This window comes from Vanessa atalanta, chromosome 22 (genome assembly GCF_905147765.1).
Source record: "Vanessa atalanta chromosome 22, ilVanAtal1.2, whole genome shotgun sequence".
Classification (NCBI taxonomy): domain Eukaryota; kingdom Metazoa; phylum Arthropoda; class Insecta; order Lepidoptera; family Nymphalidae; genus Vanessa; species Vanessa atalanta.
In genome coordinates this window covers 875,645-891,482 of record NC_061892.1, presented here as the reverse complement: position 1 = coordinate 891,482, position 15,838 = coordinate 875,645, and the positions used below count along the sequence as shown (strand labels likewise).

Genomic DNA, 15,838 nt, shown 5'->3' with positions numbered 1-15,838 from the left:
GTGTTTATCCAGCTCTACTAAATAGTGATACGTAAAACACTATAGTTCAATTATTAATAAGTTTTATTTTACACGAGGAACATAAAAGTGCAGAGAACTAAAATGATTTTAATGAAGTCGGGTGTACTGCTCGTTCTAGCATTATTGGTAGATTTGAAATCCGCAGAGGACTTTTCTGGTAGCATATTGACAACACCACTTTATCATGATACACCGTGTAACGATACAAATGATATAATTTCGTATTTTTCCCCTGGTTTAAGTGATGGATACAATATTCTAATTAACCGAACACTAACTAAAGGTACTCAAGTAAGATTGAAATTCGACATGGAAGCAATGATAACAGAGGTGAGTGAAGATTCTGATCATTTTATTTCAGTTAAGAGCCAAGAATTATCCATTCATAAAGATCCAGTCTTGATCGCTAATATAAGAAAAGTGTGCCAAAAGATTCTTATATAGTTATTGATCAGCCCCTAACATAATATATATAAATAAGTAGCTTCACAAAATATTCTTCGATCTTCTGTTCGATCAATTAAATCTGTTCAAAATAATAAGACAGACAGAGAATAAAATTATGACATCAATTCCCAAAACAATAAAATTCGATAAATTAGACGTTTAACATAGCGAATTAACGTAATTTCACCAAATTTTTTAAACAGATTTAGATTTATTTGAAAATTTTATGAATTTTTTAAATGTTCATTTATAATTTACAGATAAATTAAAGAAAAATGATCTATTTGTTAATAAATATTCATTGATAAATATTAACCTTTTGACCATTAACATCTAACTGGCGATAGTATCAATAGGTACATAAATAAATATGATTAAATGAAAACCACTTAAGATACGTATTACACAAAAGACAAGTTTTTTTTTTCTTTTTACAATTATTTTAATTTTTAGAAGATTACAATTGTCGTATATTTTTTAATACATTTAGCCGTTATCTTGATCTATGTTTATGCTTATGATTTGTATATTTAATTGACAAAAAAATATCACGTAGACTCTCATTCATGAATTGTAATTCATTACTGATCTTTTTTTTATGACAATCAATTAAGAAACTGACGTAGAAAAAATGTCCAAAAAATCTCTTTATTTTGGGCAAAATCTTTCCACAAAGTATAATTTTTTTATCATGTTGATATGTAGATACGCATAGGAAGCTTTAAATAAACAATCAGCATTTGAAGAGATCTTCAAATACTAAACATATATCCACATATATGTACATATATAAAAGTTAAGTTTCCGGTTATTATGACATCGAAGGGAAGTCCACATACCAAGCCGACGTCATATTATGAAGCATAGTTTTAGAAAATAAACAACATCCTATTTTTGTTAGATATTTACAGAGAAATATTAATTACTTTAAAAGGAAGAAAACTACAACTTATATTTTACAATTAAAAAAAAGGAAAGATAAATATCACTTAAAATTGAAATTTTACATAAAATACTCGTATATTAATAATATCGTATAATCGAAATATATCGATATTAAATTCATGAAATTCACTGACATGACAGTTCAACGGGCGGTAATGGCGTTTACGGGTGCGTTCAGAAATTGTGTTCCAAATAATAATTTCGTGCGATACGGTAGTTAGTATATTTATATTTGTTTACTTTTAATTATTTTACCCGAACGAAGCCGGGTTTTCATCTAGTTTAGTAATATTTTGCTTGTACTTTAAAGTTTTTTTATGCAAATTGTTAAGCAAATGTGCCAATGGTAAGTGGTCCGTATGAAATTTTAACCATTCCATTCTCATACATAAGCAATGCACCCACCAACCTTGGGAACTGATATTTTATGTCCCTTGTATCTGTAGTTACACTGTCTCACTCACCCTTCGAACCGGAACACAACAATGCCGAGATACTATTTGGCGGTAGAATATCTGATAAATGGGCAAACAGGCTTGCACATAGGGTTTTCCCTCTTTTTTATTCATACATATCCTTAACACCAGAAAATGTAACGCGTTTGGAATTTATTTTCGGTAGTTTCGCTTCGCAGTTTCAGCTGCTTTAAGACTATACGCAGATTCGATTTTCGTATGAGTAAGGGGAAAATATTTTGACCGTCAAGTTCTGTCAATCCTGTAGATTTATTACACATAATCTAAGCCTCTGTCTGACTGCCTGTGAAGCATTTATTGAACGATTGATAAAATTTGGTATAAAGCAAGGTTGAACCCCTAGTAATAAGTCTTCTTTTCATATCAAAAACCTACGACCTTAACATGCAAGCGAAGCCACAGATAAAAACTAGTGTTTCATATACTTTACATTATTTTTTTTGATTTCCAGGACAAGGACCTCTCTAGACTCGTTACGCTTGGCAACAACGTTTTTAAATTAGTACTACTCAAAGATACTACTTCATTGAAATTCGAAATTAGAGGACAATATTCATTATTGCCCCCTTATATAGTGAGCATTAAGATCAAGGGGGAGGAAAATTGTAACGAACCAGACCCTGTAAGTAAAAGAAATGACGTCAATATTTTGATATAAATTTGTTGACTTAATCACCCAAGAACGGCTGAAAATAATTGTATGTACTAACGAAAACAACAGTGATCTAAATGAAACTGATGCTACAGTATTTCTAGGAATTACTTTAGACTCAAAACTTCAGTGCCATCATTTATCGTCCCTAACAGGGACGCTAAGCTCCGCAGCATAAGCGGTTCGTAAAGTTAGACTAACTGATGTTGATACTGCTCGATTAGTATACTTTGGTCAAATTCATAATATTAGGTCTTACAGCATTTTGATTGGGGCTAACGCTACAGATATTGAAACTTTTTTCATCCTGCACAAAAGAGCTGTCCGGTCTTTAATCTTGGAGCTCGAGCCTCCCTTTAGATGATAAGAATAAAGCATACTCACAATCATATAGATATTTTTTAAAGAAACGGTAATAATCATTAAAGCAAAAACAACTTCTCAAATTTAATGCATCCTTCCTGGGGTACGATATTCGCTTCTATAATAAGATTCTACAGTTATATTTAACTTGAAATATCTTGTAATTAACTGTTATTAAAATCGTGGAAAAGAATAACTACGGAGTTTCTTGCCGGTTCTTCTTGGTAGAATCTACTTTCCGAACCAGTGATGTCTAAGTGAAGTCAAAATGCTTTTATGATTCTACTCGAGTAAAGAAGATTTTGATTCAGATATTTCCATATTTTAAGAATAATATGAGCCCTGTTCATAAGATGGTCCTTTTCTTGCACGCGCTGTCACATTTTGTTCTGAATATAAGAATGGGTCATAGCTGGCCCCATTTTTTTTTATTCTATACTTCGTACATCTACAAGAACTCTTACACATGTAGAGTCTTACACTCCTCGCAATATCTTCTTTCACTATCAAAGCCAGGGAAAATTAATTAATACCTTCGGGCATAATTTCGAAAGCACCGAAGACCGTTTTCAGTAGCTTGAATATTAAATGTCTGCTATTTAACAAAGCAAAATATCAATAGAAAATATATGTCTGTTTCAACGGGTTCATTACAGACTATTAGTATAAATTAAAACAAAACTTTCAGTTAATAAGAATGGTGGCTACATAATATCATACCACTACCTTCGGAGGTGGCACAGTAACGTTTAATGAGCTTATGGATGACAAAGTTCCATCGGGAAATAAAAAAAATATATTTGTTTCTCCAGCAAAGATAATAATGTAATTAAATATTCTAATAATAATTAAATATTGAGAGATTTAAATTGTTATACAGTATTTACGATTTTCATTCAGCCTAGAAATTAAAACATCATATCAAACTAAAAAGTCGATAAAGACAATTGACATATAAGTACATCAAACATACGAATAAAACCTGTGTTGAAACTTGATAGGTAAAAAAAAACAATACATTTACTTCGTATCAAAAACTATTAGAGTTTAGAACATTCTTCAATTTATATATAGAACCACAAAGTAATTAACAATAGGTAAAAATAACATTAGGAGAATTTATGATATAAAAGGTGGTTAGTACCCAACTCTGCAGGAAAACAAACCTCAACCTTACGTCTATAGAATTAGGTTTCGACTTTGCACCGAACTTACAAATTCTTCTTATTTACAGTATACATAAGACATAAAACTTTATACTAATGTGTTTAATAGGGCTATTTCCAAAGGTATCCAGTTGGCGTTGAACCTAGGCCAGATGTACCAAATCTTCAATGTGGACGGCGTCAAGGACCGAATCAACTAATCACTAATGGACTCCTTTCTAAACCTGGTGATTGGCCGTGGCACGTCGCAATATTCAGGATGGAAAGAGCAACGTTGAAGTATATTTGTGGTGGAACACTAATTTCAAATACTTACGTTTTGACTGGTAATTCCCAATTATACTCTATCAATATGGAAGTTTCAACTTCAAATATTCTTTAACAAATTTTATTAGTTAATAGAAAAAATAATCATTTAATTTCATGTTGTTTATAGACATTGGCTTTAAGATGTAATTATTGATCAATGTTATCTTTGTAGCTGCCCATTGTGTGACTATTAATCGTGCACCTGTCTTGCCGGAGTCACTTGGTATCAATTTAGGAAAACACAATTTAATTGGAGGCAATGCTAATTCTCAAGAGAGGGGGGTAAGTTTTTAATAAGCCCTTTACAATGCTTCATGTATATATAGTCAATGTTTTAGTTATAATGGTATATTCTATAATTTTTTACAATTTTATATATTTTTAGGTATACGAAGTAGTCGTTCATGAAGAATTTGTACCTCGAATACTCGATAATGATATAGCATTGTTGAAAATGAGTTCAGCTGTTGAGTTTAATTCAAATATACAGCCTGCGTGTATATGGTTCGATAAATTGAAGGATAAACTACCGTCCTATGAAGTTCTCGGTACAGTAAGTATTGAATGTCTCAATTGAATAAAGATAAAATCAGGATAACCCAGTAGATAGATTACTTTGATCACAACCGAAGATAAGTTATAGATACCGATGCAGTAAGAAATATTAACCATTCTTTAAAAAGCAAATGCGCCACTAACTTTGGGAACCACGATGTTATGTCCCTCATGCCTACAGTTACTCTGAATCACTTACACTACAAAACGGAACCAAAAAAAAAATCTACCAATAACTTGGTATAGGTATTGTTGACTGTTGGTAAAATATCTGACGAGTGGGAGGTGGGAGGAGGAGGAGGACTCTCCCAGACTTGCTTGGAACTACCATGTAAAACACATGCCCCACTACCAATTAAAACAAATATAATATCTTCTAATTAAAAGAGACACAGGACAGTTAAATAAGTTTTTTCTTTTTAATTAATCAAAGTTTTTGACTGGAGTGAAATATGTTTTTCCAAAAGGGTAGAAGACGCTTTAGTTCTGGGTGAATGCAAACAATAACACGAGATTACGGATCCAGTCCAATTCATATATAGGGGCCCGATGGAAATAAAACATGACTCGAAAACATACATGAAACGTAATTCAGTCAATGTTGACACGATGGTTAACATTTCACTTCCTTAAACTATAAACTTTGTAACTCACTGTCGTATATCACATTTTGAGAATTCACAATCGTATTCTACGGTGAGTATCGAGTTTCTTCTAACAGAAAATCCAATGTTTAGAAACATCAAAGAAGGCAGTTTTCGTCAGTTATGCAGGAAATGTATGCTCTAATTCAATAACAGATTCACAACATCCAATTTGCGCTGTGTGATCCTGTACGCGAGTAAATACGAAGTGTTACTCCAAAAGAACGTATCCGGGATTTAAGCTTGAATTCAAAAAAATAAAATTTTAAATTCTTCAAGAGCTCACTTTATGTGCTTCTTGTTAGGTTACAGGCTGGGGCTTTGATCAGACGGAGACTCTTTCATCAGTACTTCGTGAAGCAACGATGCCAATGATATCAGATTTGGATTGCATACGAAGTAAGCCATTATTCTATGCCACAATCCTAAATGGCAAGAAGTTCTGCGCTGGAAATCGTAATGGTAAGATTTATATCAACAAAGGTCATAGATGAAGTAGATGAAGTAGTTTGATATAGATAGACGCATCCAGCGGATTTATGGAATATGTCATGTCTAACGTCGCCATCGTACTGTGAGACTCACGCGTTGGATATAAAAAGCAATGGTATTAATATATTAATATGTGAAGCAAGAATTCTGTACCCATTTTATAAGAAATCTTCGTGGTCGGAAAAATATTAAATTTGGTGTACCAAATTATTAGATTTCCGGTTTTTCCGGTTTTTGGTTAACTGTAGTTAAAGTATTGTAAAAACTTTTCCTTTCTGTTGATGAAATGACTATTATTATTTAAAAGATATACTTAATCATTTTTTCGTCAATTTATTATTTTTATTTATCTTTGTTAGTTTGTTATTAGTTAGTTCTTTAGAACACACGCGATTTTTATTTCTCTCCAATCTAATTTTATTTTTTTAAATCCCGACAAAACTATCCTATTATCTTTCCACAGATAATAAAATCCTTGGTTAAGTCATAAGTTGATTAAAAATAATACGTTCGATTCCAATAGACGTAACCTATTAATTATTGGCTCGAAATAAAAAGTAATTAATAATTAAAATTCTTAATTATAATATTACAAATTCTTTTCATTTGCTTTTTTTTTTTAGCATTAGCAGCACGTAAATGACCCACTGCTGGGATAAAGGCCTCCTCTCCTTTTGAGGAGAAGGTTTTGGAGCATATTCCACCACGCTGCTCCAATGCGGGTTGGCGGAATACACATGTGGCAGAATTTCGTTGAAATTAGACACATGCAGGTTTCCTCACGATGTTTTCCTTCACCGCCGAGCACGAGATGAATTATAAACACAAATTAAGCACATGAAATTTCAGTGGTGCCTGCCTGGGTTTGAACCCGAAATCATCGGTTAAGATGCACGCGTTCTAGCCACTGGGCCATCTCGGCATTTGCTTACAATATGCATTAAAAAACCTTGAACAAATTAATAAAAAATAGCACACACTATCATGCGTTTGACGCAACACACCAAAATATTATTGTTTCAAATGAAACATTCATAGTTGACATTCATTGACAATGATACAACACCTGTCAAAGTTAAAACTCAATGATGCTTTTTTTGACATTTGTTTTTTTTTTTATTATAATAACGACAAGGTATCGGTAAGCTCAGCCTTATTTATTTTATCTTACCAATCTAATTATCTGAAATTTTTGTTAGCAATAAACGACGGTTGAATTTCAACCAATGAGCGGTTACTCGAAGAAATAGTTGTTTTAAAAATAATTATTAGATTGGTAACTTTTATGTGTGTGTTCTAATTCAATATAAATCCAGTTGGTTGGTTCAATATAAATCCAAGTAGTTGAGGGTTAGTCGTATTGATAAAATATTTACAAATTATTCGTAAGTTAGGACAAAAAAATATTGGAAAATATAATCTATTTAAAAAACCCTTCAAAGGTTTCATGGATATGAGTAGAGAAGCGGCTGCAATGTCCATTACTAACGTCTAGTTCTGAAACACCAATTGAAATTTTCCGAAAAATTCTAAACGGAAAATGTTCAAAGCGCTCTGCTAAAGTTTTTAGTCAAAAGCCAGACAGCCAGCCTTGTTTTGTGTTGACTTTTTCAAAATTGATTGACTGTATTCGTAGTACCTGGTCTATTTTATTTTTGTATTTTAATATTTTAACAATAAAAAAATAATAAAAGTAAATTCGTGATATAACGTCAAATATATTTTAGATAAATCGCACAGATCATAAGATCGCATGCTTATTAAAAATCGAACCAATTTTAATTATTATTTCTTTCTTCAATTGTTTGAATATTAGATAACTAACATATTTATCACTAATTAGAATTAAATCTACGCAAGTAACTCTAAACTTAATAAACAAAAATATTTATCATGATTATGTCTTAGAAGATAGCCATATCAAAAACTTTTCTGTTGGTAAATTTTAGAACTAAAACTTTCTAGAACATTATTTTGATGTATATCTTAAGGTTTAGCTAGCATTAGCCACGTAAGAAGACCAATACAAAAAACAGCGTCATAGTTCAGACATTTTGTACAAAAAATATGCAAATTATTCTATTAGCGAAAACACTATCAAAATCCGTTGAATGGATTAGAACAAAATATACAGACAGAAAAATAATGTGACTTTGTTTTATACTATTTATAAATAAATATCGAATATTCATAATAACTATACACATACCTACGAAATTTACCTCTTGAAAAAGATTCTAATCATTTTTATTAGATATAATAATCATAATTTCGTTATTATTAATGCAATTATTGTTGCATTATATATTTATTCTGGTTTATTAACAAATAATAAGTCAGATGCATGTCAGGTCTTTTTCATAAATTAAGCGGAGGAGATAAAAAGTAATTGATTACCTTAGCCATCTAGCGATGTAAAAAATCAAAATCAAAAATCAAATTATTCTTTATTCAAGTAGGCTTATAAAAACACTTTTGAATCGTCATATTACAGTCGCAGAATCGATACTGACCTCTTGGGCTATTGTCGTCCCCACTCCCAGCACAAGTGATCAGCTTATTCAAGAATAAATAGGAATACTATTCATTCCTTAATTCATTTTTTTATATAAGCTAATTTATTGGCGCTTTAATATAAACCATTGCTTAACGTGCCAATTGACTACCTAACATGGAACAGATTTCATGGTACTGATTCCATTATAGATAATATTTTGATTTTAGTCCCCGTTAGTCATGAAGGCTTAATCAGCCTTAAACTTGAAACACAACTCTTTGTATAAAGCCAATATCAATAATGTGGTAGAATTGATGAGAAGGTAAAAGTATTGATTAGTTGAGTTTAGCAATGAGAAACGAAATGAGGAAAACAATAATACGGCCACTTTCAAAGAGCCGTGATGTCTAGTAAAATATTACTTAATGAACAAACTTTTACAGGAACATCAGCTTGTAATGGTGATAGTGGCGGAGGATTCGTCGTCTACGTGCCTTACGAGGACAGCAACTTCATCAAAGGGCACCTCAAGGGTGCCTGGTATGTGAGGGGCATCGTGTCCCTCAGTGTTGCCAAGCTTGATACCGCCCTTTGTGACCCGAACGAATACGTCGTGTTCACCGATATTGGAGCTTACACTGATTGGATTAATGATCATATGGATTAAATTCAACAAATTTGGGAAGAAATAATATCACCAATTATAATATAATACATTTTTGGAGAGTTGATAAAACGGTTATGTTTTTAAAATAATTTGCAGGACATGTTTCATTTGGATGTTTTTTTGTTTTTAAGGTATTTTTGTAAAAAAAAAATCAAAAAAATATTGAAATACTATCTTTTTCCGTCTCGCATTTTTAAATTTGGACCGATAATTATTATTTTAATATTGACAAATAACCAGTGTTTATTCGTTTTTATAAAACAGAAGAAAAAAATAGATTTTAATTGATAATTTTTTTTAAATAAATTTTTGAAGTCGCATTTTTTACTTATTTTGAAAAAATCTAAAAAACGTGATAATTCAAAAATGGTTCACTTTTGCAATATGCATATGGGGGTTAAAATTATCCCAAATAATCACCCCTATTACATCCTAACGGGAATACGTCGAATTACTAATAACCCTGTATATGGGCGCTAATAATAAAAAGGCACTGATTTGACTTTTAAAAGGGCAAGTGCGTAGTTGGCCGGCAGTTGGCGTGGCAGTTCGCACTAACGGAACGTCGGGGGCAGCGCAGAGTCGACAGGGACAGTTCTCAGTCGACAAGCGTTGGGTACACTCGCATTCCTCCGACGGAACGTATGCCTCTGTTACTATCTAATTAAAGAGATGTAATTAAATTATTGTGATTGCTGTGATTATTGTGCTTATTGTAAACCAAATTAAATTGTAGACAACTATTGTGTTTGCGTTACTTCCTACCCCCATAAGTCGATAGTATTACCATATCTGATACGAAAGATAATTATCATCGTGACGACCTATATATTTCATCCGTGAGTCAGCTGTGCTTGCATATCACCAAACTAAATATATTTATTTTTTCATTGTATCGCACTCGTACCACGATAGCCCGTTCCTTAGCCTGGCTGCAATACTTATGGGAAACTAAGCATTCTCGAGGTCCTTTGCCGTCAAAAACTAGTCGATCGTAAGTCTGACAAATAATATATTATGTACAAAAACTAACTGTGTCGTCACCAAGTAAGTAAGATAAGGGCAAAGAAATGATGATATAAATGCTACAGCCATATGCAGCATTTGCAAGTGAAACATTGTTGATAAGATGTAAGATTAAAATTTCATTTAATTTTTTTTGAAACACATACGTTTTGTCCAAAATCCCTAACGTCTCAACGTCAAAACCAAATTCTCCGATTGGTTGATATTAAGGATACTGATGAAGACTGGCCAAAGATAGACGACGACAATATTATAATTTTAATCGAAATAACTTAATCAATATCACACAGTCATTAAAATTTGTTCCTAAGTTTTGAATGCCTGTTGGACTTCAAATAAAATGCTCAGATGATATTTCTAGGTCAGATGTGAGCAGTTCTGATAACCTAGAACCGACCATAATCTTTTAGGTTACGGATCGAATAATAATAAAAAGTTTAATTTTAAGGTTATGTTGAGACAAACAACTTGTATATGATACAAACAAAGGCGACCCTGTTTACCCAGATGAGCTTGCACCTTCTAAACACTTCAAAGAATTTTTAAGCCACCATTTCTCGTAAAAAGTAAAGGTATTAAAAATGGTTATTTTAGGTTATCCCTACGAGATAGACATAAAATATAGCGAATTTTTTTAAGGCCTTTTAAAGGAGTACAATACTATAGTAGATCATTTTTAAAATTATCAGTGTTGCTCTATTATATTATGCATGTATTATTTCCGTTGCGTAGTTTGGAAGATCTAAGCATACACAAGGTCAGACAGACAGCGGGAACCGACTTTGTTTTGTACTATGTAGTTATAATTATAAACATTTCTTGACTTCAGATCTTGTTTTTAATACTAAACTTGAACTTATATATGCTGCAAAAAAATGGGCCTGTAAGGAATTATCCAAAGTACCCATTTATTAAGAAATAATGTATTATGAATATAATATTAACCGCTAAAAATTTTATAAAACAATGATTTCTGCCTCTCTTTGTCTTTCTCTCGTTCTTTTTTTAAGCCATTCTACTTTATCAGGATTTTTATCGCTAGTTTAACATATTTGAGATCTTATATGTTTAAATATTTAAACACAATATTACGCTAATACTCAAAACGAGTAGAAGCCTTAGCCCAGTAATGATACATTCAAAGGCTGTACTACTATGTCAGTTTTGTTTTAAATACATGGAAAGAAACTCACAAATAGACCATTTGAGTTCCTTCATCCACGCGCCATCTTAGGACGTAAGATGTTATGACGTTATACCCAGACGTATCATAAATATACTTATTTTTTATACGATACGCAGCATGAGAACTGGCGCTTAAAACACGTCTAGTGTTGATCAAGCGTTGCGAAGTCACACGCAAAATTCAGCGAATCTATAAGTAATATAAAGAAAAATAATAGTGAAAAAAAGTGCTATGATTTTAATAAAGTCGAGTATATTGCTAACACTAGCATTATTCATAAAATTGAAATCCGCAGAATTATCCGGTATCATATCAACAATTCCACTATTTCATGATACGCCATGTAATGACACAAATGACATTATTTCATCTTTTTCTCCCGGTTTGGGTGATGGATACAATATTCGAATTAACAGAACATTAACTAAGGGTACTCAAGTAAGATTGAAATTCGACATGGAAGCAATGATAACAGAGGTGAGTGATGATTCTGATAATTTTGATATTGTTTTAGTGGTTTATGAATTAAAATTAGCTAATATATTTAATAACTAATATTAAATTAGTAGTCAAACGAGTGTTGCGTACAGTGCTGTATTATGCCTCCGAGCTTTTATTAAGAATTTTCTATGTATAATGACTAATAATTTATTGCACAAACTTGATTCAATTATATTTAGGCGGATGCAAACTAGCTAGTAATTAAATCTTAAAAACACTAAAACCAGTTTTAATGATACGACCTCCGTGGTCGAGTAGTGTGTACACTCATGAAGGGTGCCGACACTACTCCGAGGTCCGGGTATGATTCCCGGCCGAGTCGATGTAGAAAAATTTCATTAGTTTTCTATGTTGTCTTGGGTCTGGTGTGGTACCGTCGTTACTTCTAATTTTCTATAACGCAACTGCTTTAGCTACTTACATTGGGAGCAGAGTAATGTATGTGATGTTGTCCAATATTTATGCAATTTATCCAATGATAAATAATGAGGTGTGCTTAAATATTTAGTACTTAAATAAATAAAATTTTGTTTTTATTACAGGAAAATTCTCTGAGTAGGATTGTTACGTTAGGAAATAACGTCTTCAAGTTGGTATTACTTAACGATACTGATAAATTGGAGTTCAATGTCAAGGGGCATTTTTTTTTATTGCCACCTTATCTAGTGAGCGTCAAAATCAAAGGAGAGGAAAACTGTAAAGAACCTAATTTTGTAAGCTTTTTTTTCTTCATATTTGCATGAATTTGATGTTTATTTATTTATGTAAAAATAAAGTAAATGCTCGCTTACCTCGCTCTTGTACTAAGGCTTCGTTCGTTTTGAGGATAACATATATTTATTACAAAACGTGTGTTTCAACAAAATTTATGATTTAATTTCGACCACTGAGTGAAAACTACTTACAATAAAAAGAATAATACTTATAAAAAAATGAGAAAACTTCTCAATATGGCGAGATATATTGATAGAATTATTGTCTTGTAGAAATAGGTTTGAATTGTTATATATCTTAAACTAGAATCTAAACAAAATATTGGGACATTCCATTTTCCAGTTCTACTGTTTTCAATATATTTTTTTTTAATAGGGCTATTTTGAAAGGCATCCAGTTGGTGCTGAACCCAGACCAGATGTACCAAATCTTCAATGTGGGAGACGTAAAGGACCTAATCAGCTTATCACTAATGGAATTCTTTCAAAACCTGGTGACTGGCCGTGGCATGTCGCAATATTCAGGATAGAAAGAGCAACGTTGAAGTACATTTGTGGAGGAACACTGATTTCCAATTTTTACGTTTTAACTGGTAGATCCAAAGATATATTAGTAGAAGTTTTTATACATTTTTAAATAATTGTGAAATTAAATATATATTTTCAAGTGATTGGCTATAAAATAATAATATGATTGATAATTTTAATTGTATTAGGCTGAACCATAATCAATTCGATGATTTATTTATAGCTGCTCATTGTGTGACGATTAATAACGCAGCCGTCTTACCTGAATCACTTGGTATTACTTTAGGAAAACACGATCTAATTGGTGGAAATCCTAATTCTCAAGAAAGAGGGGTATGTTTTAGTTTTAAACATATGAGGTTAACAACGTAGTTGTCGCAGACAATGCTTTTTTCTTGAAATTAGATGATAAAATCTAAATATGACTTAAAGATTCTCTTTAAATATATTAATTTGTTTAACAGAAGATTAAACGTGAAGGAAGAATATGACTTGGTCGCTTGCTACATAAATGTTATAATAGATACAATTGATATTTCATATTATTCCATAATCATATTTTACAATTTTGTAATTTTCAAGGTATATGAAGTACTCGTCCATGAAGAATTTGTACCTAGAACAGTTGATAATGATATAGCATTGCTGAAAATGAGTTCAGCCGTTGAGTTTAATTCCAATATACAACCCGCGTGTATATGGTTTGATAGGTTGAAAGAAAAACTGACCTCCTATACAGTTTATGGTACAGTAAGTAAACAAAAAATTATATGTCATTTTTACGACAGCATTGACTATTGCCAGTGGTGACTACTTACCATCAGATGACTTAAACCATAAATAAACTAAAAATATTATAAAAATATTTCATGTTTATTATCGACTTAATTAAATTTAAATTATATTTCAATAACATCAGACTTCAGGACAGGATAATGGACTTAAGCAGTGGATGGTTTATGTATCTTGATGCGGTTGTAAAATAATATCAGGAAACGTAACCATAAAATGTACACTAAGGCTGACCCATGACTACTGGTCCATTAGGACAGACTTTAAAACTAACTACCTTATATCCGAATACAATATTTATACTATCACAAACTTCCTACCAGGTTACAGGATGGGGTTTTGATCAGACGGAATCACTTTCAACGGTGCTTCATGAGGCGACGTTGCCAATGATATCAGATTTGGACTGCATACGAACTAAGCCCTTATTCTTTTCCACTATTCTTAATGGCAAGAAGTTCTGTGCTGGCCATCGCAATGGTAAGTTATGTAGTGTGCCTTTTCTGTAATTGCATCTCTTACTATTAAATATATATATTATAATATATATTAATGTTACTTATTGATAGGAAGTGTCGGAATAGTCTGTTCTTAGAGAAACCGGCGAAGGAACTCAGCGGGTGTTTTTGTCAATTTTATATTTGTTTTTAAATTGACTAAACAGATAGGCATTTTGATGACTAATCTCCATCTTGAGCGAGTTTCAATGATGGTTTCAAAACTTTTACGTAAAATATTTGCAAAGATCTCACGTCACTTTCAGTTTCAAATATTTTTTCCGTCGTACTTCGTAAAAAATCTTATTAGTTCTCTGGATTTAGGGACAAATATTGACCAATAACTATACATCATTGACAATTTATGACCAATTCAAACCTTTTTTAAGAGACCAGATTTCATAATTTGAGCTAATCGTTGGATGGACGTACTCGTATACTGGATATGTGCCTGATTCCTATATATGGTTGATAATAAATATATATAAATAATATATGAGTTAATGAAAACACCGCAAAGAATATAATCTACTGAAATACTTCTTTTTAATTAGAACAGGGAGATCAAATCAATCACAAGATTCTAAGATATCGCCTAAACATTTTAATAAAAAATAATCCTCACATAATACTTGTAAAGGGATGATCATCCCTTACAATGCTAATCCGTCACCAACCTTGGGAACTAAGTTTTCTCTATAGTAATACTAGCTCACTCACCTTTCAAATCGGAGCACAAAAGTCCGACTAAAATAGCTGCTTGGTCCTTAGAACTTTTCAATTAAAAAATAATCAAGTAAAAAAATCCAAAGAGTAATGATGTTTACAAAAAAATCGAGTTATTCATAAACTGTTTCAGGTACATCTGCGTGTAATGGTGACAGTGGCGGAGGGTTTGCCGTCTACGTGCCATACGAGGACAGCGGATTCGTCAAATCGTATGTCAAGGGTGCCTGGTATGTGAGGGGCATCGTGTCCCTCAGTGTTGCCAAGCTTGATACCGCCCTTTGTGACCCGAACGAATACGTCGTGTTCACCGATATTGGAGCTTACACTGATTGGATTAATGATCATATGGATTAATTCAACAAAATTAGAAAAAAATATCAACAATTTCATATATTATGTAAAAATTAAGAAAACTATAAACGCTCTTGATAAAGGTAAAGGATTCGTGGAACAAACTAGTGTGGACCCGTTATTGACTACAAATTTCATTAAATGAATGTCTCCAAGATCAGATTTATTCGATAGTACCAAATAATAACATTGTCATCCAATACGACAATACCTAGTAGTTCAAATCTTTGTAGAGTTGTCCATAATAGTCAAGTAAAAATAAACTATAATACAAAAAAGTG

The 15,838-nt window shown here is 32.0% G+C and overlaps 1 protein-coding gene across 2 annotated transcripts; it reads left to right on the top strand.

Annotated features, from left to right (window-relative positions):
• LOC125072730 (chymotrypsin-C-like) lies at positions 1-15,838 on the top strand. Of its 2 annotated transcripts, XM_047683410.1 has the most exons (8): positions 1-351; positions 2,341-2,511; positions 4,180-4,396; positions 4,552-4,661; positions 4,765-4,932; positions 5,884-6,040; positions 9,011-9,107; positions 15,434-15,838. In XM_047683410.1, the coding sequence occupies exons 1-8, from the start codon at positions 103-105 to the stop codon at positions 15,558-15,560; spliced, it is 1,296 nt and encodes a 431-aa protein (XP_047539366.1). In that variant the 5' UTR covers positions 1-102; the 3' UTR covers positions 15,561-15,838. The 2 variants fall into 2 exon arrangements, with proteins under 2 accessions (XP_047539366.1, XP_047539367.1); XM_047683411.1 differs by lacking the exons at positions 1-351; positions 2,341-2,511; positions 4,180-4,396; ... (2 more) ...; positions 5,884-6,040; positions 9,011-9,107 and adding exons at positions 11,574-11,923; positions 12,490-12,660; positions 13,037-13,253; ... (1 more) ...; positions 13,771-13,938; positions 14,304-14,460 and having other exon boundaries at positions 15,337-15,838.

Bases quoted from the DNA above. Each gene is read 5' to 3' on its own strand.
- LOC125072730 (XM_047683410.1), top strand. From the start codon at position 103: ATGATTTTAATGAAGTCGGGTGTACTGCTCGTTCTAGCATTATTGGTA. The intron at 2,512-4,179 runs GTAAGTAAAAGA...TGTGTTTAATAG, and splicing joins ATTGTAACGAACCAGACCCT to GGCTATTTCCAAAGGTATCC. The intron at 4,397-4,551 runs GTAATTCCCAAT...TTATCTTTGTAG, and splicing joins AAATACTTACGTTTTGACTG to CTGCCCATTGTGTGACTATT.